This window comes from Chaetomium strumarium (assembly GCF_033439665.1).
Source record: "Chaetomium strumarium strain CBS 333.67 chromosome Unknown B0T15scaffold_7, whole genome shotgun sequence".
Taxonomy (NCBI): domain Eukaryota; kingdom Fungi; phylum Ascomycota; class Sordariomycetes; order Sordariales; family Chaetomiaceae; genus Chaetomium; species Chaetomium strumarium.
In genome coordinates, this window is record NW_026944435.1 from 271835 (window position 1) to 290502 (window position 18668).

Sequence of the window (18668 nt, forward strand, 5' to 3'; positions counted from 1 at the left end):
ACAGAGTTATCGGGGAAGCGGTGAAAGAGCACAAAAAGAACCTAGTCAAAAGCATGTCTACCAACTCATAGGCTCCCAAACCCCGGCCAAAGCAACAAAGACGATAATTTGCAGAGAAGTGACGGAAGAACGAGTTGTGACCGGCTTCGCCGCCCAGGGCAACCCCCGAACACACCAATTTTGTTTCTTCTTTTTGCTCCTTGTGCTGCCACCATCACCAAATCCCATCACTCTTTTTTATACACCACCATGCAGTCCCGCGCTCTCACCGGAGATAAACCCAGGCCTCCTCCACCTCCTTCTCCTTCTCCCTGCCCTGACTCTGGCTCTGGCTCTGGCTCTGGCTCTGGCTGCCCCCCACTCCACCACGTTCCAGACCCTCCAGCACCTCGCCGCCATTCGCATCGACGCCTCCCTTGTTCTTATTCTGCTTCTGAGAATCGACCAACGCGCCCTGCACAAGCTCGATATCCCCTATCGTATCGTTGAAGACCGACATGAGCGTGTTGAGCACCGTCATGCGGTTCCACTCGTGCCGCGTCTTCCAGATCTCGTCCATCAGCTCGCGGTAGATCTGCTCCAGCTGCTCGACGCTGCAGCCCGACGTGCGGTCCGCCAGCGTCTGGAGGAACTCGTGAACCCGCCCTTCGTCGATGATGGGCTGTTGTGACGAGGCGGTCGAGCCGCCCGACTGTCGCAGGTTGTGGCTCCCCGCGGCGAGGCTGGCGCGCACGGAGCCCGGGAGGGAGGCGGCAGGGCCACCTGAGCCGCGGGGCGCGCTGTGGTTGCTGCTGCCTCTTCCCACGCTGGCGCCGCTGCTCGGGGTGTGCACGCTGGGACCGCTGGCGCCACCGCTGTCGGCCGAAGTGTGGTGGCTGCTGCTGCTGTCCTCGTTGAGGATGTTGCCTAGACTGGCGCCGGAGGGCTTGCGTGGCGAGCGCTGAGAGGACGACGGGGGGATGTTGTCCTCTTCTGCAATCCGGACCGAGGCGGAACCGATCCTAAGGGGCGGGCCCATTCCCGGCCGGGGTTGGAGGATCCCTGCGGCCATGGCGGCCGCTTGTGAATGCGCCCATTCTCTGCCGCTGGAGCTGGACTGGCTGAGGGAGTGGCCGCTCTGCGGCAGACCGATGTCCTGTGTAAGCCGCTGCGTGTCGACGAGCAACGATGTCTCATCTGCATTGTGTGCCGTGCCATTGGTGTGCTGCGTGTCGGTGCGCTGCGTGCTCCAGTGTCCAGAGCCCCGGTTGGTCGAGAGCTCTGACGTCTTCGTTGTCGACGCATCGTTCACCACGGCCGACGGAGGGACTCCTGCGGGCATCGAAGTGAGCGCCGAGCGTTGTGACAGCTGTGTTCCGGCAGTCGCCCTGGTCGAATCGCCGAGCGGTGGCGGAGGTGCCAGATGAGGCCATTGGTGAACAGGCGAGGACAAGCCTGGCCCGGCCCCAGACAGACGCTGCGTCTCGTCATCCAAGCCACTCATATGGACGTCCTCGCCGTCTAGACGAGATGGTATGGATGTGCCGTTCGTCAGGCGGTGCGAGTCAGCGGTGTCCGCATGCCCGTTAGACTGAGGACTCATTATCGGCTGGAACCTAGCCGCGGTCGTGGTCCGCATATCCCGGGCCAGAGGAAGCCCCATCCCCACTGGTCCTTGCGAATCGCTATCGCCGTCGCCCGGGATGTCGGATTGGATCAAGTCCACTACCGGCTGCAGCGCCTTCCTCTTCCGGGCCTTCTCCTCGGCCTCCTTGGCCCTTTGCAGCTGCCGTTGGTAGATGTCCTCGAACCTGATGCCCTGGTTGGTGAGCGTTTGCTCAATGTCGTGGACATCGACTTCAACATTCGTGCGGAGTTCATTGGCCTTGAGCGTCCTGTCCCTATCCCCTATGTTCTTCGCATCGAGATACAGCCTGTTGATATCCTTGTAGAAGTCAATGGGCCTGGCGTAGTAGCCGTTTGCCAGACGCTCCTCGATCGTGGTCGTCTCCAGGTTGTAGAAGAACTTGCCCGTTGCCGTTTCTCGAATACCTTCTGTTCCTTCTTTGTCCTTGGCGATCTCGAAAGGCCGGTTCTGGCCCGCGACAAGATCGGGCCGGACGAAGTTGGGGTCGGCCTCGTCAAAGAGATAGGTGATCTGCGAAAAAGGAATCACGGGTTGCCTGAATTTCCGGTACTTGCGGTGAATCTGGTCCATGATCGGCTGCAGGCGCATCTTCAACAGGTTGAGATGATGCAGATCAGCTTTGCGCTGAGCCTTGATCTCCTCTTTCGTCAGTTCCTTGGGTGGTGGTGGGGGCGCCACTGGGAGATCCTCCAGCACTCGCTTCTGGCGGTTCGCCGGATCGGGGAAGTCATTGGGGGTTCTATAAAGGTGGCCGATGATATTCTCGAAGAACTCGAGCCGGTTTTCCTGTTACAGGTTAGCTCCACTCCGTATGTTCAGGTACGCTCCAAACACATACCCGCTCCGGGCGCTCAACAACAGCCCGGTTCTTCTTGGAGAAGCCAAACAGCTCCTTGAGGATTTCCGGTGCCAACAACTCAGGCATACAGTCCGCTGTTGCTAGAAGAAGCACGGGATCGGAAGGTGGGATGCTCCTCAGCAAGGTGGTAAAAGTCGTCATGGCCGCGTCGCTGATGCTGTTCCACCAGACATCGACGCCGGGGATGAAGATGATACCCGGCTTGTGCCGCTTTACTTCCGTGAAGAGACTCACAATCACTTGCTCCATGGGCTGTACAACGTTAGCAAAGTCCTGCGTTATCGGGCCTGCGATTGACTTACCCGTCCGTCACCGAGCAGAGTGGCAAGGTCCATCGTCTGGACATGCACCCCTTCCAAGTAGTGCAAGATAGCAGCCGACAAGTAGTTCTGGCCCATCCCGGGGGTGCCGGCAATCAACAGCCGAGGACGGTAAATGCGGGAACGCTCAAACTCCTGATGCATCGCTTCCCTCCCAAATCCGTGGTCGGCATCCTCGAATGGTTCATACATGGCTTCCTGAAGCGCCGTCATCTTCTTGGGGCGCGGCAGGACACTGTCAAGCACCCTGAGAATAGCTCTGTACTGGTTTCGCAACAGCGGCTCGACAACGCGCGGCAGCGGATGGGCCGACGACGAGGTGGACCGCTCCGACGACGGGATCATCTTCTTCACTGAGATCATGAAATCGCTAGCGTGGATCGTGATCCTGTCAGGATCCACTACAAGCTTCTCTTTCGAAGTGTAGATCTGCGGGTATGTCCTCTGGATTGCATTAAGAGCAGCCTCCGTGCAGAGAGCCCGCAGATCAGCACCCCCATAGCCTTTCGTGTTCTCGGCAAGGGCGTTCTTGAACTCGTCCGAGATCCCCCAGTCCTTGGTGTGAATGTCGAGGATGGACCGACGTGCCTCCAGGTCGGGCAGGGGGAAGTAAAACTCCCTGTCGAAGCGCCCAGGCCGACGGAGGGCCGGGTCGATGTTATCTGGACGGTTCGTTGCTCCGATGACAATAACTTGGCCGCGGCCATCCATGCCGTCCATCAAGGCCAGCAGGGTCGAGACAATGCTGGCGTGGATCTGCTCCTGCTTGCTTGATCGCACAGGTGCGAGGCCATCGATCTCATCGAAGAAGATGATGCTGGGCTGCGTCCTTCGAGCCTCCTCGAACAGCAAACGCAGCTGCTTCTCGGCCTCACCGACCCACTTGCTGAGCGCGTCGGCTCCCTTGCGCATGTAGAAGCTGATCTTGCGGCCTCCCGAGCCAACCGAGTTCGCCAGAGCCCTGGCAAGGAGCGTTTTACCCGTGCCAGGCGGGCCATGGAAGAGAACACCACGCGGAGGAGTGACGTGAAACCTTTGGAACAGCTCGGGATAGAGTAGCGGGAGCTGCACCATCTCCTTGAGCTGGTCGATGTGACCTTGCAAGCCTCCGACCTTGCTGAAGTCGACGCTCATATCGACTCCGAGGGGATCAGCATCAGCGAATGCCTTCTGATTCTTGACTTTGCCGACCTGCGGCGTAGCCCCGCCGATGCCTCCACCGCCATCGCCGTGAGTCTGGCCGAGCGGGTTGAACAGGCCGACAGCAGGGGTAGCTGTGGTGGGGGTCATGCCGACTGCGCCGCCGATACCAGACCGCTGCACTAACTCATCATCGCTGCTATCCGACTCAACGCCGCCCGTCGCCCCGGTGCCCCAGGGGCCCCCAAGCAACGCCCCAGCTCCGCCGCCACCGCCGAACGGGCCATAGGTGGTATTAAGAGTGCGTTCCCAAACCCGGCCGCCGGCCCCCGCACCATTCCTTCGGTTCCTTGCAGGCGTTGCTACCGGCTCCCCGTCGTCTTCCTCGATCTCGAGTGCGGCAGGGTCGATCGCCGGAATACTGTAATTGACAGGCTTTGTGCGCCGTTTCTTGGTTGCTCGTTCCTCATACTGTATAGAGGGGGAGCGGCGGCGAGTGCGACGAGGGCGCGACCTGGAAGATTCCCTAAGTTCTTCAAGCTCCTCCGCCATCTCATCTTTGTCAAGCTCGATTTCCTCATCCCCTGAATCATTCCGATTGCGACGGCTTCTTCGACTTGGGGCTCGAGAGCCGCGTCCACGACGCGTTGGGGTGGACTCGACATCGTCGTCGACCTCACCGCTCTTCGAGGGCTCTGTGCCCGAGGCTTCGCCTTCGCCGGATTCGTCGCCAGGTTCGAAATCGCTACTAGGCTCCTGCAGGCTTTTCTTGCTTCGCAGGCGTGATTTCCGCGTCAAACGACGAGTATTCCTCGTGGTCTCGGGCTCAACCTCAGCCCCCTCGGCTTCGGCCTGAGCGGCCGCGTTCGCTCTTGACCGCGTGCGCCTCGTGACGGGTCGAACATCTTCCTCGTCTTCATCCTCGGCTGGCGCAGCTTCAGGCTCGGCCTGCTCTTCTTGCTGGTCCTCCATGGCAGCATCCTCGGGTTCTTCATTCTCCTGAACATCAGCTCCGTCATCTGGCTTCTCCGGCTCATCCTCAATCTTAGTAAGAGCGAGCTCATCCGGTTCCTCCAATCCCTGCTCAGCCTCCTCCGTGGGGTCAGTTTCTTGGGTCGCTTCTTCGATAGGCGGCGGCGGCTGCTTCACGCCCTTCGTCGCCCGGGTGCTGCGAGTCGCTCGGGCCATCGCTTCCGGGCTCCTACTCCGCGAAGCACGTGCTGGCTGCGCGTGGCGTCCCGAATTCGACAACTCTACGAATTCCTCCTCGACTTCCTCCGTGCGGGCTCTGGTACGACGCGTCGGTGCTGGGGGATGTGGCGCCTCTTCTTTCGCGCGTTTTGACCCTCGTTGCCACCGTTGATTTGTCTTAAGAACCACGATCCTCGAGGGACGGTTCGATGGCCTTCTTGGGGGCTCTTCCAGTTCCTCATCTTTTTCAGCTTCTTCGTCACCATCATCGGAATCCTTAACCACATCCTCTTCTTCGGAACTTTCTTTGTAGGACTGATGCCTAGCAGCGGCCTTCCTCATCTTCCTGCCCGTAGCATTCAAAGGGAGATCTTCGTCCTCTTCCTCGTCATCATCCTCAGTTTCGCCGAAAGAATCATCCTGGTCACTATCAGAAAGCTCCTCGTCGTCATCCTCGATGTCGGACCCTCTGTAGCGGTTGTGCCGTCTGTTCCGTGACGCTTTCGGCCTCGATGTGCGCGACTTTTTGGGGCTCCGCCGCGGCCGCTCCTCACTCGGGTCGAAGTTCTCGTCTTCCGGGTCCGATTTATTCGGGTCGAAACCCTCGAGGGGATCGCGTTTCCGTTTCGACACCATGGTTCAACACCACAGAAAACGATAGGGGACAGCGGTAATGGCTAACAACAAGCGTAAAATCGACAGCACCGACTCAACAAGGTATTAACTTCCAAGTACGCGGCGATTTCGCTATTGTGTTTCTGATCGGGACCTATTCGGAGCATGTCAACGCGAATCATTCAGGCAGCGCGGAAGTGTTGTAGATGGCAAGGGCTTGGCGGCCTCGTCGACAAGGAGAAAGCCACCTACATTACAGTCGCCGTGCTGTCCTCAATTCAAAAACGCGACGGGTTTGTCGATGGCAGGACGATCCTAACGCGCACAAGTACGAGGACCGACCTTGATGCACTGAGGGAGCGTGCTAGACCAGCTGATAGGCCGTTTCGTTCGCAGTCGTCAAACGGGAAAATGCAACACAACAATATGGTCGACGGGAGAAGTAATGTTACAGCGAATATGCCTAGCCAGAGGGACAGATGAAAATTCCTGGCGAAATTTCTCTCGGTGAAGGTGCAGAACTGGGTTCATGGAAACGGGCCGCACGGAAGCATGACCAAGACGCAGGCAGGCGAGGGAGAAGGACTCGCGCGTTCTTCCACTCTGCGCAGGCGGGTTGGCTGCGGCTTGTCGTGGTACAGCCAATCAGTGCTAGGAAATGACCAGGTTAAGTGGGGCGGATCCTATGCAAGGCAACCGCGCCGCATTTGAAAACCCATCTCGAAAAATCACAACTCATGAGCGAACCATCCATCAATAGCGACCAATTCGCGAATAAATCTAGCCATTGTTGGGGCACAATCGTCAAATTGCAAAATAGATGCCCAGGTTCAGCACATTCAGTTACCCTGCTATCAATGGTCAGAATTTCCAAGCATGACAACCATTGTGTAAAACCAGCGGCTTCGCGATTCACTGTCGCAGAGTCGGTTTCGCAACGCGCTCCGAAGCGCACCGCGACGTGGTTATCGCGAAAAGAACAATGTCGTCATGGTTCGATTGACGGCGCGGTGGAGAGCCAGAATTCCCACGTGGGATGCGGCTCAAAGTGCCGCTGCCAGGGGTCGGCGGGAGAAAGGGACGGCCAGCCGGCAGTCCCGAGAGTCTCGACGGGCCGGTCCCATCTCTTGCCTGCCGTGGTCTGTGCGAGGTCGATGGCCGGCACGAAACGCAGGGTTGTTGGATAGCTGGCCGCTTAGGGGTGCCCTGACTCGGCTTGCGATCCCGAGGGGCCTCAAAAGGAAGCTAATAACGGGGCATTCACACTTTATCGCTCTTATACCCGAGACACTTCTGATGTTCGGTCTAGCTCTGAACAGAAGGGTCAGAGATGTCAGGCACGACCAAGTTTTACAGCTGTGTTTATCTCGTACTCGTTCTTGAGCCCAGTGGCCTCTTTATCTCTTACCACTGTATTCCGTAGGGTGGTTGCACTGGGCTTTGTTGGGTGAACCAGCGGTCCGGATCCACCACCCCCTCCCGTCCAGGAGCCCCAGCTGCCAAGCCTACCCATTCTCAGCCTCTATACGTAGTGCTAAAAGTCTCGCGGTCGCCAACAACAGATATAGATCTCGTCGCATGCACCTTTCCCCCCTGTAAACCCTGTATACTCCTTAGAGCCATCATCTGCGCCTTGGTGGCTGCCTCATCTTGGGGAACTGCAGTGGCAACGCCAGCTTCGCAATGTGGTTGACCTTGTCGCCTGCCTTTGACAGCTTGACCCTTGCCCCGATCTCCATAAAGTACTGGTTGAGCTGCTTCTGCTCAAGTCTGAGGTCCTCCCTCAGTTCGAGCGTGCTAACCTCAAAGTTGTCGATGATGCTCGCGAAGACGCAGCAATGAGTCATGAGGAGGTCGATGTGAGCTTTCCGCATGACCCCGCTGTCCGAGAACTTGCGGCGGATGTTTTCAATCACCACCTCAGGGGCGGGCGCCAAATCCTTCCGCAACCTCTCCCTGTTGGATATCCTCTTGGTTCCGCGTTCTCGCCCCTGTGTAGTGGTCGCCCAAAAGACGATAACCCAGAGGAGATATCGTAAGAGCTTCAACCTTTGCATGTCCTCGTTGCCAGCCACACGGACGATGCGGTTTGCAACGAAACGAGAAGGTACCTGAACATCTTCCAGCTTGCTGACCTTCTCTTGCCAATCCAAAACCGGTATCGCATTGAGGACGTCGGCGCCAATGATCTCGCGGGGGATATAAACATCCTGGATCTCCTTCGCATCGAAATTGCCCCGCGGCACGGGCCTAGCCGAGTCGAGGGCTGCCTGTAGACCCTCACGCGTGGCCATATGTTGGCTGGCGTCTTTGATGGTATCCACAAGGGCACGGTCGTCCTCGCCCAGCTTGCCGCGTGACCTGGCAGCCAGCATGGCGTCTTCTGCAACAGCTTGGATGGCCTTCTTTGCTTTCTTCGTACCGAACGCCTCGCCCAGCTCCATCTTCATCTCCGAGAAAGTCTGCAGTTTTTTGTTAGTCCCTGATGGGAGCTAGAGGCATTGTGGAATGGGTTCATACCGGTCTGCCAGCGGCCACTTCCATCGCCTCCTTCGGCGCTTGCTTCGCCCGAACCGTGCCACGGACCACCATCCTTTTCGCTTGAATGACTTCCACTTCCCCAGTCCGCGGGTCGATAATCGCAAGATAGTGGTTTAGGAGCGTATCCACGCTCTTTGACCGTTCTTCTCTAGCCGTGTAGTCTATTGTCCTGTGCGACGAAGAGTGCAGGGCCATCTCGGAGGGCGAAGGCACGCTGCCGCTCTTTCGCCGCTTGGCAATTGGCTGCTCATCTTTCTCGTAGACATTGAAGGGGAAAGAGTCGGGCAGGGAAATTCCGGGCGTAAGCGCTGCATGCTAGGTCAGCACCAATCCCGTCCGCGGCGTTTTTGGATACAGGGAGCCTCACCCACTACGGGGGGTGATACTTGCGGCTTCTGCAGCTTCGTTACCGAGAACGAGGATGCGACGGCCGACTTTTCCGGTTGCTGAAAATCGACCTTCTTCTTCTTTGGTTGAGGCGTCTCTTCCTCTGGCCTCCTCCGCTTTTTGATTGCCGAGTCAGGCATTGTTGTGGTTGACCGCTTTGTGATGCAGCAGCTCTGGAAATCGCTGTTATCCTGCCCCCACGAGAGCGCTTCGTAAGAGATCAGGCTCCTGGAGACTTTTTTTCTGCCGGCGGAGGGACGCGGCTTCGCTTCACCGCCTTACATATGGGTCTCGTCCCCACCAATTTCATCATAGGACGCACAGCTTCCCAGCGTAGCAAAATAGCGAGTGACGCTGCACGCATGGCGGCAAAGTTTCTAATGTGCGGCGGAAGGAATTGGGTAGTTAACCTATCGTCCTCAGCCAAATCCATGCTCGTAACGACTACATTGCAGTGCTCCCCAAGGTCAGACTCACGATCCAAGCACCTAGTGGTCAAGCTGCGGCAACATCAAAGTGGGGTGTTGAGCCAACAAAGGAACCAAGCTACCAGAAGATAATATTCCACCGCGGCAGCTCAGGTAGGGCGTGGGAATCAGCAGAGGGTCAAGTGACTCAAGTCGCACACTCGATAGCTGTCGGAGAGAAAACAACAACCTCGGAGCTCAATAGTCATCAATTCCTGCAAATCATGATTTCGGATTCGCAATGCTATCGAGGCACTGAACTTGCTCGAATCTTACAAACGCCAGCATTTCCTTCTCAACCTTCGTTGACGGGCAACCAGTCGTTACCATAACTCATGATACCACCATAATCGTCCCGTGCCATGCGTCCCATTCATTTGTCGAAATGTCTTGTCGTGAAGAGCAACATGTTCCTTGAAGACTCTCGCTTGCCGAGACCCTTTGGGTCGCTGGGTGACGGAGGATGTCCAACAGCGGGAGCTTTGATGCGACCGATGACGCAGTCGCGACGCTCAACCGCCGGGTGACCCAGCTACGACGCTGGGGACTGGTTGAGGTCGAGCAGAGCAGGCGTTTATTTGCTGGCGAGATTGTTAATGGCCATCCAGTAAAAGGTGGGCGACTCGTTGCAGGAACACTTACGACCGAGCTCTCATCTTTCTTCTCTTGCGCTTGAGACGGCGAACGCGCTTTTTTCTCCACTTCGCTCTCATCTTGACTATGCAATGTCAGTGCCAGTGTAGGTTGCAGTCAATGGGGGTGCACCAACATTTGAATTCTTCGATGAGGTTTGCGTGATGGTTGGAGGAAAAGATCAAGATCGATTTTCGGGAGGGGAAGTTGACTTAAACTGGATAGGGCAGAGGGCAGGAAGCCCTGTGGGGTAGCGGTCAGGTGACTCAATTGGCTGCAGCCTGCAAAGCTCAATGGTGGCCCAAGCTCTGGGTCAGTGGATCCCTTTTCTGCGACTTTCACACTCGGAAACCATCAGAGGCAGGAAGTCATCAGACAAGCTCCTTCCCGAAACTGAGAAACCACCTAGGTGCGACTCGGTTTTTCGAGTCACAACTTGAAGTCTGTCTACAACTCCCTACACACAAATTATGCATAGAAATCATGGAAACATTACAGACCAGAATGGAAACATGACTTGATGCGTCCACCCAAATCTCGATGGCAAGCTGAGCTCTTCTCTTGAACATGTCGTCAACGGCTGTCGGAATAGTGACTTGGGAGGACACGAGCAAAGAGCCCCCGGATAGAGGTGAGATCCATCGTCGAATGGTGTCCTGATTTTGTTGCGTATCCGACAGTCCCATGTGATGTGGTGCACAGTGCTGTCAGATGCCGTCCAAGTGTTTCAGCGAGACTACCATGCATTGCTCAGAGCACTGAACAAGATCCTCTCTAATGATATGGGCTCCAGGATCTGTCTTGATTCCTGCAAACAAGACCGTCTTAGTTGGCCGGGATGAGGCTAGGAATCATATCGCATTTGCAGACCCAGTGGTGTCGAGATCTCAGCTGGAAATCTTCTCCATCGTTGTTGATGAAGAGGGCAAGCACCCCCCTCTCGTTTTTGTGCGCGATCGAGTATCCTCGAACGGGACCGCCGTCAATGGTCAGCTCATCGGAAAGGGAGCGAAGTTGTCCCCGTCCAGACTGCTCGAAAACGGAGACGTGATAACCATCGGGCGGCATCCTCACTTGACTCTCAAAGTCCAGCTGTCGCAGGTTCAGTCCTCGTACATCCTCAGTCCTACCCAGCAGCAGGAGGTCGAGGTAAGCAAGCTTTTCTACAGCGTTCTTTAAAGTCTCTACGATACTAAGGTACTAATATGTATTCTAAGCTCTTTAAAGACCGCTATGTTGTCATTGATCGCACTATTGGCGAAGGCGGTCATGCTGTGGTCTTTCTCGCCAAGGAGGTCGAGACTGGACAGCACGTTGTCTGCAAAGTCCATGATATCAGCAGATTTTCACAGACATCCAGGGTAGTTGAGAGAATTCGCCAAGAAGCAGCCTTGCTGAGCACGCTGGACCATGTAGGTAACTAAAGCGTCCATCAGCCTAGTCGATACTGACAGCTCAGCCAAATATCCTCCCCGTCAAGGCGGCGTTCGAGACGCAACAGACAATGTACGCAGTATAGCAGTATCCCTACGTTGATGGCTTCAGGGGCTGACTCACCGACAGATATGTCATCATGGAACTGGCGACGGGAGGCGACTTGTTCTCGCTCCTTCTCAGGTACAACCGGCTGGCTGATTGGGCGATCAGGTCTATCATTCGGCAGGTCCTTCGCGGTGTCACCTATCTTCACAGCAAAGGCGTCGCCCACCGAGACATCAAACCAGAGAACGTCCTCTGCGGGGTGACACCCCAGGTCCCGTACCGGATCATGCTAGCCGACTTTGGGGACTCGGGCATTGCTGGTCCGCAGAGGATGAAGTCCGCCGTCGGAACTCGGTTCTACCGACCGCCGTAAGCCAAGCCACCCGTATCGTCGATTTCACACGAGTCTGACTCCGAGTAGTGAATGTGCTGCTCCAGACCATCACCACGATCTATCGGTTGATATTTGGGCAGTCGGGATGCTTACCTTGCAGCTGTTCCTCGGATACCAGGAGCTACCCGGGCTTGATTCCGTCGTCTTCAAGAACCAAGAAGATATTGACGAATATCTGGACCTGACATTCTCTGGCTTCGATCCTCAACTCCGAATTTCCCAGGCAGCAAAGGATTTCATCCGCCGTTGTCTTGTCTATGACAGCGCAAGAAGGCCGACGGCCCGCCAGGCCTTCTACCACGCATGGCTTCAAGAGCCGAAGAGCGACAGGGAGACGTTCAAGCGATTGGAGGCGGAGAGCGCCCTACTATGGAAGCCCCAGTGGGTCAAGTTCCCCGTTATCGAAACCCTCAAAAGGGAATCTACTGGCATGGATAAGCGTCATGGCTCATATGCAAACAACTACAACGCCCCGAAAGATTCTGTGTCGCCGCATTTCATGGACCGCAAGCAGGTGACGGCAGCTCTGAGACCGAGAACGCACAGCAAGGGAAAGTGTGCAGCCGTTCCAACAACGCCGATCGGACACGACACTATGGAGCAAAAGAAACGGAAGGATATGGCGCCTGTCACTGGGGGCGCGAAACGACTGAAGTCTTCGCCGACTTGATGCCAGAAATAGGCCCAACTGCGAGATCGGGGAGATTGCAACAGACTAACCCCTTGCCCAGTGCTGTAATAAGACCGCATGTAGCTAATTTGCAACAAACATCCAGGTGAGAAGTGAGAACCTTAGAAGACCCAGCCTGAAGCAGCCTGATCCGCAATAGGACAGCTGGCGTTCGTAGATATAAAAATTCACAGCTTTGAGCTATCTGCCCTCATCCCCTCATCGTCCTGCTCCCTGACCGTCAAATCAGGGAGCTCAGCAGGCATGATCCTCCTTGGCGACGCTCCGGGGACGACCGAATACTTGGAGAAGTCAGTGACACCTGCGTGCTTTCTGAGGAAGTCCTCATCCAGCTCCAGCTGGCCGTTGACGACCGGCGCGGGAGCTGTGAGCATGGCGAGGATGGCGTCGGACATGATAGTCGGCTTACGCAAGTCCCTGGCATAGGACGGGTCTCTGCGGGTGAACTGTTCTGTCGCTGCGGATTCGATGGCCTATTTGACATGTAGGTTAGCCTTGGCTCGGCTCTTGTATGCTCATCATACTTGTCTTCCCTCTCCTTCTCCTGGAGAAAAAAAAGAAAAAGAAGAAGAAGAAGAAGAAGAAGAAGAAGAAGAAGAAGAAGAAGAAGAAGAAGAAGAAGAAGAAGAAGAAGAAGAAGAAGAGAGCAGGCGGAAGATCGAAAAAAGGTCCATCTGAAAGAAAGGTAATATGGAAAAGAAAGTTGAAGAAAGGAATACTCACCACAGCCGGCCAAATGCCAGTCACCGCCAACCCCCCACCACCAGCCGCCGTCAACCCCTCCCGCTCCAAGTCCATACCCAGCCCCTTCACCAGCACACTCATGCCGACCTTGCCAATGGCATAGGCCGTCTTGCCGCGGAAGAAGCGGCTGTAAATCGGCGGACTCACCACAATGATTCTCCCTCCTCCTCCTCCCCTATTCCTTTCTTCCTCTACTAGTACTGCCCGTTTCCTGAGATGAGGCAGCGCCTCCTGCACGGCCGCGTACAGGCCGTCGACGTTGACTCGCTGCATCAGCTGAAAGCGCTTCATTGGCGTGCGGGCGACGGGCGCCCAGTAGATTGCGCCGGCGTTGTAGACTAGGACGTCCAAGCGGGCGTAGGTCTGTGGTGTTTCACATTTTCCTTCTTTTTAGTAGTTGTAGTTCACTAAGCGATGTAGTTGTAACGTGAGGGTTCATCATTTTGGGGGAGTAAGTTAAGTAAAGGGAGGAAATAGAAGGGATGGGATGGGAAGGGACTACTAGCCTCGATGGTTTTACGGATTAGCTCCTGAATGCTCTCATATTTGGTTGTGTCGACGGGGATGGCGGTGGCTTCACCGCCCGTGAGAGTGATTTCGCGGGCGACGGTGGTGATGGTGGATTGGGAGGAATTGGGATCGGGCGGGAAGGGGGAGATCTTGTCGAGGTCGGCTTGGGGAGTGGTGGACTTGGCGGCAACGACCACTTCAATTTGGGGCTGGTTAGGTAACGTGTGATCTGTATCATTTCGCTTTAAAGGGTGGTGTCGTGGTTGTTGCTTACCAGCATACCCGTTCCTGGCCAGGTCGATGGCGATCTGCCGGCCTATGCCCCGCGAGGCGCCAACCACGAGAGCTACCGGGCTGCTCGTGGTGGATGGCATGGCGGGCGAAGTTAACTATTAGTAGTAGGTACGTGACGGTTGTCAACTGTCAGGAGCTTCGTAAGTGGCAAAGAGGACCACTCGTCCTCAGCCTGGGATCATGGAGGTTTCACCCCATGATGAGCACGCAGCCTGCGGCCGGAGTAGTGGGTCAATCCGGCACCTGCCGAGCCCGGATGGATTAGTGATCGGCCGGACGGTAATGCCGGCGGCTACCGTCCGAAGTGGGGCTACCGAGGCAGTGCTCCTCGGCGCGGAAAATGATCCCGTGATGAGGACATGGAAGCTCAACATCGTGATTCTATATGTGCTGTGCCTGCCGGCCGCAAGCTGTATGGCTGTGTCATAGATCGGACGCTTGAACCTACGGTAATCGTGTAATATTAGACAACCTTGACTCCGGGTATTACGTTATTCCCCAACGCCGCTGTTTCCCTACCCTACACCCCCCTCTTATGCCCTATTAATATGTAGAGTACGCCGCACATACTTTCATCCATCCATACAAACACAGTAGCCCAACCAAGTCAAACCCGTTCTGCCATGCGCAACCGCCTCGCCTCCTCCTCCCTGACGGCCTCGCTCCTCGCCAAGAACTCCTGCCGCGCCGCGAACGAGTGCTTCGACTTGCCCGCCAGCTCCAGCTCGTCCTTGATGCCTTCCCGGTCGACAAACCCGGCCCAGTCCATCCTGCTCTTTTCCACCGTGTTCAGCTTCTTGGCCTCGGCCTGGTTGGCGGCCAGCTCGCGCGCTCGCAGCCGCTCTGACAGACACAGGTTGAGATCGGTGCGCGCGGACAGGCCGTCGGCGGCGGCGACCGGCTCGAAGACGGACCGGAAGGCTTTTCTGGGCAGGCGTTTCTGTGTGGGAGAGGAGGAGGAGGAGGGGTCGTCGCCGTCGGGGTTGGTGGGGTTCTCGGCGAGGTAGAGCTTCGCCTCAGCCGAATCGCGCGCCACGAGCTTCTCCTCGGTGTGCACCTTGCCGGCGAAGTTGTAGGTTCGTTTTATGCGGATCAGGTTGGACTCATCGAGTGGCCTGTCGGGGTTTGGTTGGGCTGGTTGCGTGGAAGGCCTGAGAGCGTCCTGTTTTGGCTGCGACGTTGTGAATGGTTTGTTTTGCGCTTTTCGGACGACGGGCTCGCTGGTCATTTGCGCCCACAGCGCATCCACGTCAATCGTCACCGGACCGCTGGCTGCTCCCGTTCGTTTTTCGGCTTTCCTGTGGGACGACAAGTTACAAATTAGCAAGAGACGAAGCCACTTGAACTTCGTAGCATGGTAGCATACTCGGCAGCGCGCATTCGTCGCGTCTTCACTAGTCCTCCTTCGCCCCCCTCCTCTTCATCTGTATTATCCGCCCTGCCATCTTTCCTTTTCAACTTTTTCTGCCGCTTTTCCCCTTTTTCAATAATCGCCTCGTCCCCGGAGTTCTCAAAGCCAGTAACCTCGGCACCGTCATCGCCAACATCCCGTCTCTTGCGCTTCCCTGGAGCATGGTCCTCGGCGACGGCTGCCTCGTCGTCATCTGAGCTAGCTGACTCCTCGCCGGGTGCATCTCCCGGTGCGAAATCGGAGTCCTCTTCTGACAGGTAGTCTTCGTCCTGCACTAGCTCTGTGGACATGATGGCGCGTGGGGTTATCAGACGTCAAGTTCAAGTTGTCGGGAACCATTTTGCCGAGAAGAACGGAAGAGGCCAAATTAAAGCGGGGCGGGGACAAGGTGGTTCCCGCGACCTCGACCCGCCCCCGCCTCGGCTCCGGTTTCCCGGTGCAAGACCAACAAGACGAAATAGCAGGGTTATCCTACAAGCTGTTCGGAGATCTGAAGGTTACAGGCGTCTTTCCACGGCGTGGAGAGTCCGAGATAAAACTCGTTCTAATAGAGAAGAGACGACCTCGATACGTAGCTCCTTCTATGACAGGGATGGATGGCTTCTCATGCCCTTTCGGCACTGCGTTCCTCATCGCAAAAGCCGGGGCGCCGGATTCGGTCTTCCACGATGCCAGGCCAATTTATCCATGAGACAAAACCCGGTTTCCCACCGGACCTTAACCGGGCTGACGGGTCAAGCATCCGTACACTAAGGGCAACTATCACGGATGAGGAAGCACGACAACGCCGTTATGTCCGGACGTCCAATGAGATGGAGCTGGTTAAACCTGACTGCTTCCCCCGCTTCTGGGGAGCACGTTGGGTGCGCCTTAGTGTATATGTATGACGATCACGGGGTTCCTCCCACGTCCAGGCCTCGACGTCTGGGCCGAAGCCTGCTTCAAACGTCTATAAGAAAGGGGCTCAGATGCATCGACCTCGGGCGAGGACTTCAGACTAATAAACCAGGAAGTGACACAAATATTACCGTTTGACACCTGTTGACGAGACCAACACCATCACACCATCATCATGCCATCCGCCTCAGCTCTCACCCCGGAGGAGAAGGAGCACTTCCTGACCCACGGCTGGGTCAAGTAAGTACCTACCTTACCCACTAGCAGCAAGCCTCAGCATCCTAGACCTACCTCACGGTCCTCACCCCTGTCTAACCCTGCTACAGAATCCCCAACGCCTTCACTAAAGAGCAAGCCGACGCCATCACCAAGAATGTGTGGACCCGGCTAGGCATGGACCCCAACGACCGGTCGACCTGGACGCGCCTGCGGACCAACATGCCGCATCACACAACCTGGGACGCGTCGCAGTTTGCGCCGCGCGCCTGGGCCGCCATCTGCGAGCTCTGCGGCGGCGAGGACCGGGTCGATCCGGACTCCAAGACGTGGCGCGACTCGCTGATCGTCAACCTCGGCGCCCCGGAGTACGAGAGCAAGCCGGTCCCGCCCCAGGACCTGCCGGAGTGGCACGTCGACGGCGACTTCTTCGTGCACTACCTGGACAGTCCCGAGCAGGCGCTGCTGGTGACGCCGCTGTTCACCGACATCGTGCCCAACGGCGGCGCCACCTACATCTGCCCGGAGGCGATCCCTAAGGTGGCCAAGCACCTGTACGAGCACCCGGAAGGCGTGTCGCCGCGGATGACGCCTCGGGCCGACCCCGGCTTCCGGCAGGAGAAGGACCTCAGCTGGTTCTGCAACGTGGCCAAGAGCTGCGACAACTTCATCGAGGCCACAGGCCAGGTCGGCGACGTGTATCTGATGCACCCGCTCATGCTGCACGCGCCGTCGAGCAACTCGCTGCGCAGGGTGCGCATCATCACGAACCCGCCCGTGTCGCTCAGGGAGCCGCACTGCTTCGACAGGGAGGATGAGAACTACAGCCTGGTGGAGCAGGTCACGCTGCGCGCGCTGGGGAAGGACAGGCTGAGCGGGTGGAAGATTGCCGGCCCGCGGGAGCGAGTCGTCCCTGAGCGGGTGAAGGCCCAGGAGAGGATGCGGCTGGAGGAGCTGCGGAGGCTGGAGGAGCTCAAGGCGATGGAGGGGCAGCCGGCTGTCAGTGCCGCGGCGTGATTCAATAGTACTTAATAATAAGGCGCCTGTGTCGAGGACTCGAGTTAAGTGTTAATACAGATAGCCATACGTACCACAATACTTCGTATCTGCTAAGATTCTGATCTGATGTTTATTGATAGGTTTGGATGTCTCTAATGTTATCTAGATGCCAAAGGGAAATAAACATATGTCGAGGGAGGTCAATCATCCCATCAGAACGTTCTCTCGTGAGTCGTGTCTCGGTATCGCGGAGAGCCGTGCCCCGCAAGGTTCCCGCGTGCCAAGACCCACGGAACGGGAGCCCTGCTGCTGTGGGGCATGCCAAGAACGGTCCAGATCCCATCACAACCAAAGCTTGGAATGAGCAATGTTCAACGTCGACAATGCACAATTCAAATCAACAGCTGGCAAGATGAGTGACAGCGACAGTGACGACCACCAGGCCGAGGAGCCTATCCTTGCTGACGATGACCCGATGCGGGCGTTCGTGCCCGCCTCATTTGGCAAGACGACTAAGGAGGCAAACATCGCCGCGCAGATCGAGAAGACGAGACGACAGGTCGAGAAGCCGACGGAAAAGAAGCAAGTGAAGGCTGCGCATGACAGCGATGGCAGCGACTCGGATGACTCAGAATCTGATGATGAGGACGAGGCGGAGAAGTTTCCCATAACTCACGAGATGGTACTCAAGACGCACGAACGAGCAATCACAAGCGTCACATTGGACCCTGCAGGGGCGCGCATGCTAAGCGGCTCACTCGACGGCACCGTCAACTTCCACGACTTCGCGGCCATGACGCCTACAACGCTGAGGGCCTTCAAGACCATCGATCCGTGGGAGACCAAGAAGTCAGCGTCAAGCGATTCGCACCCCATCCAACATATCGAATTCAGCCGCCACTCGGGGAGTGTCTTCCTATGCGTCACCGCGCATCCCCAGGCAAAGATTATGTCGAGAGATGGCGGAATAGTCACAGAGTTTGTCAAAGGTGACATGTACCTGCGGGATATGCACAACACCAAGGGGCACGTTGGAGAGGTCACTACAGGGACTTGGCATCCAACCGACCAGAACCTATGCGTAACTGCTGGGTCAGACAGCACCCTACGGATATGGGACATCAACAACAAGAGGAGTCAAAAGGACGTTATTGTTTTCAAATCAAAGGCGGCGGGCTCTGCGGGACGCACAAGAATGACAGCCGTGGCCTGGGGTGCTTCGTCGCAGGGGAACAGCCCGGTTCTGGTAT

The 18668-nt window shown here is 56.8% G+C and overlaps 6 protein-coding genes across 6 annotated transcripts; 2 read left to right on the top strand and 4 right to left on the bottom strand.

Moving 5' to 3' along the window:
• Positions 1 to 129: 129 nt before the first annotated feature.
• Positions 130 to 6043, bottom strand: B0T15DRAFT_288445 (uncharacterized protein). The gene is made up of 4 exons (XM_062863676.1): positions 6005 to 6043; positions 2789 to 5906; positions 2466 to 2738; positions 130 to 2413 (listed from the first exon to the last, which is right to left on the bottom strand). The coding sequence occupies exons 2-4, from the start codon at positions 5771 to 5773 to the stop codon at positions 266 to 268; spliced, it is 5406 nt and encodes a 1801-aa protein (XP_062717773.1). The 5' UTR covers positions 5774 to 5906; positions 6005 to 6043; the 3' UTR covers positions 130 to 265.
• A 1331-nt stretch (positions 6044 to 7374) lies between these two features.
• On the bottom strand, positions 7375 to 8820 carry B0T15DRAFT_514067 (RNA polymerase I associated factor, A49-like protein; the record flags this gene model as incomplete). Its single annotated transcript, XM_062868093.1, has 3 exons — positions 7375 to 8214; positions 8273 to 8601; positions 8661 to 8820. 3 exons carry the CDS (start codon positions 8818 to 8820, stop codon positions 7375 to 7377), a joined length of 1329 nt encoding a protein of 442 aa, XP_062717774.1.
• Positions 8821 to 10135: 1315 nt separating this feature from the next.
• Positions 10136 to 12458, top strand: B0T15DRAFT_288511 (kinase-like domain-containing protein). Its single transcript, XM_062863677.1, has 6 exons — positions 10136 to 10411; positions 10574 to 10929; positions 10998 to 11192; positions 11240 to 11286; positions 11344 to 11631; positions 11684 to 12458. The coding sequence occupies exons 1-6, from the start codon at positions 10348 to 10350 to the stop codon at positions 12324 to 12326; spliced, it is 1593 nt and encodes a 530-aa protein (XP_062717775.1). The 5' UTR covers positions 10136 to 10347; the 3' UTR covers positions 12327 to 12458.
• B0T15DRAFT_288555 (uncharacterized protein) lies at positions 12421 to 14238 on the bottom strand. Its single transcript, XM_062863678.1, has 4 exons — positions 13876 to 14238; positions 13598 to 13797; positions 13071 to 13454; positions 12421 to 12820 (listed from the first exon to the last, which is right to left on the bottom strand). Exons 1-4 carry the CDS (start codon positions 13973 to 13975, stop codon positions 12515 to 12517), a joined length of 990 nt encoding a protein of 329 aa, XP_062717776.1. The 5' UTR covers positions 13976 to 14238; the 3' UTR covers positions 12421 to 12514.
• Positions 14239 to 14282: 44 nt separating this feature from the next.
• B0T15DRAFT_541658 (bucentaur or craniofacial development-domain-containing protein) lies at positions 14283 to 15756 on the bottom strand. The gene is made up of 2 exons (XM_062869876.1): positions 15262 to 15756; positions 14283 to 15193 (listed from the first exon to the last, which is right to left on the bottom strand). Exons 1-2 carry the CDS (start codon positions 15594 to 15596, stop codon positions 14503 to 14505), a joined length of 1026 nt encoding a protein of 341 aa, XP_062717777.1. The 5' UTR covers positions 15597 to 15756; the 3' UTR covers positions 14283 to 14502.
• A 710-nt stretch (positions 15757 to 16466) lies between these two features.
• Positions 16467 to 17613, top strand: B0T15DRAFT_541662 (uncharacterized protein). Its single transcript, XM_062869877.1, has one exon. It carries the CDS (start codon positions 16597 to 16599, stop codon positions 17434 to 17436), a length of 840 nt encoding a protein of 279 aa, XP_062717778.1. The 5' UTR covers positions 16467 to 16596; the 3' UTR covers positions 17437 to 17613.
• Positions 17614 to 18668: the final 1055 nt, after the last annotated feature.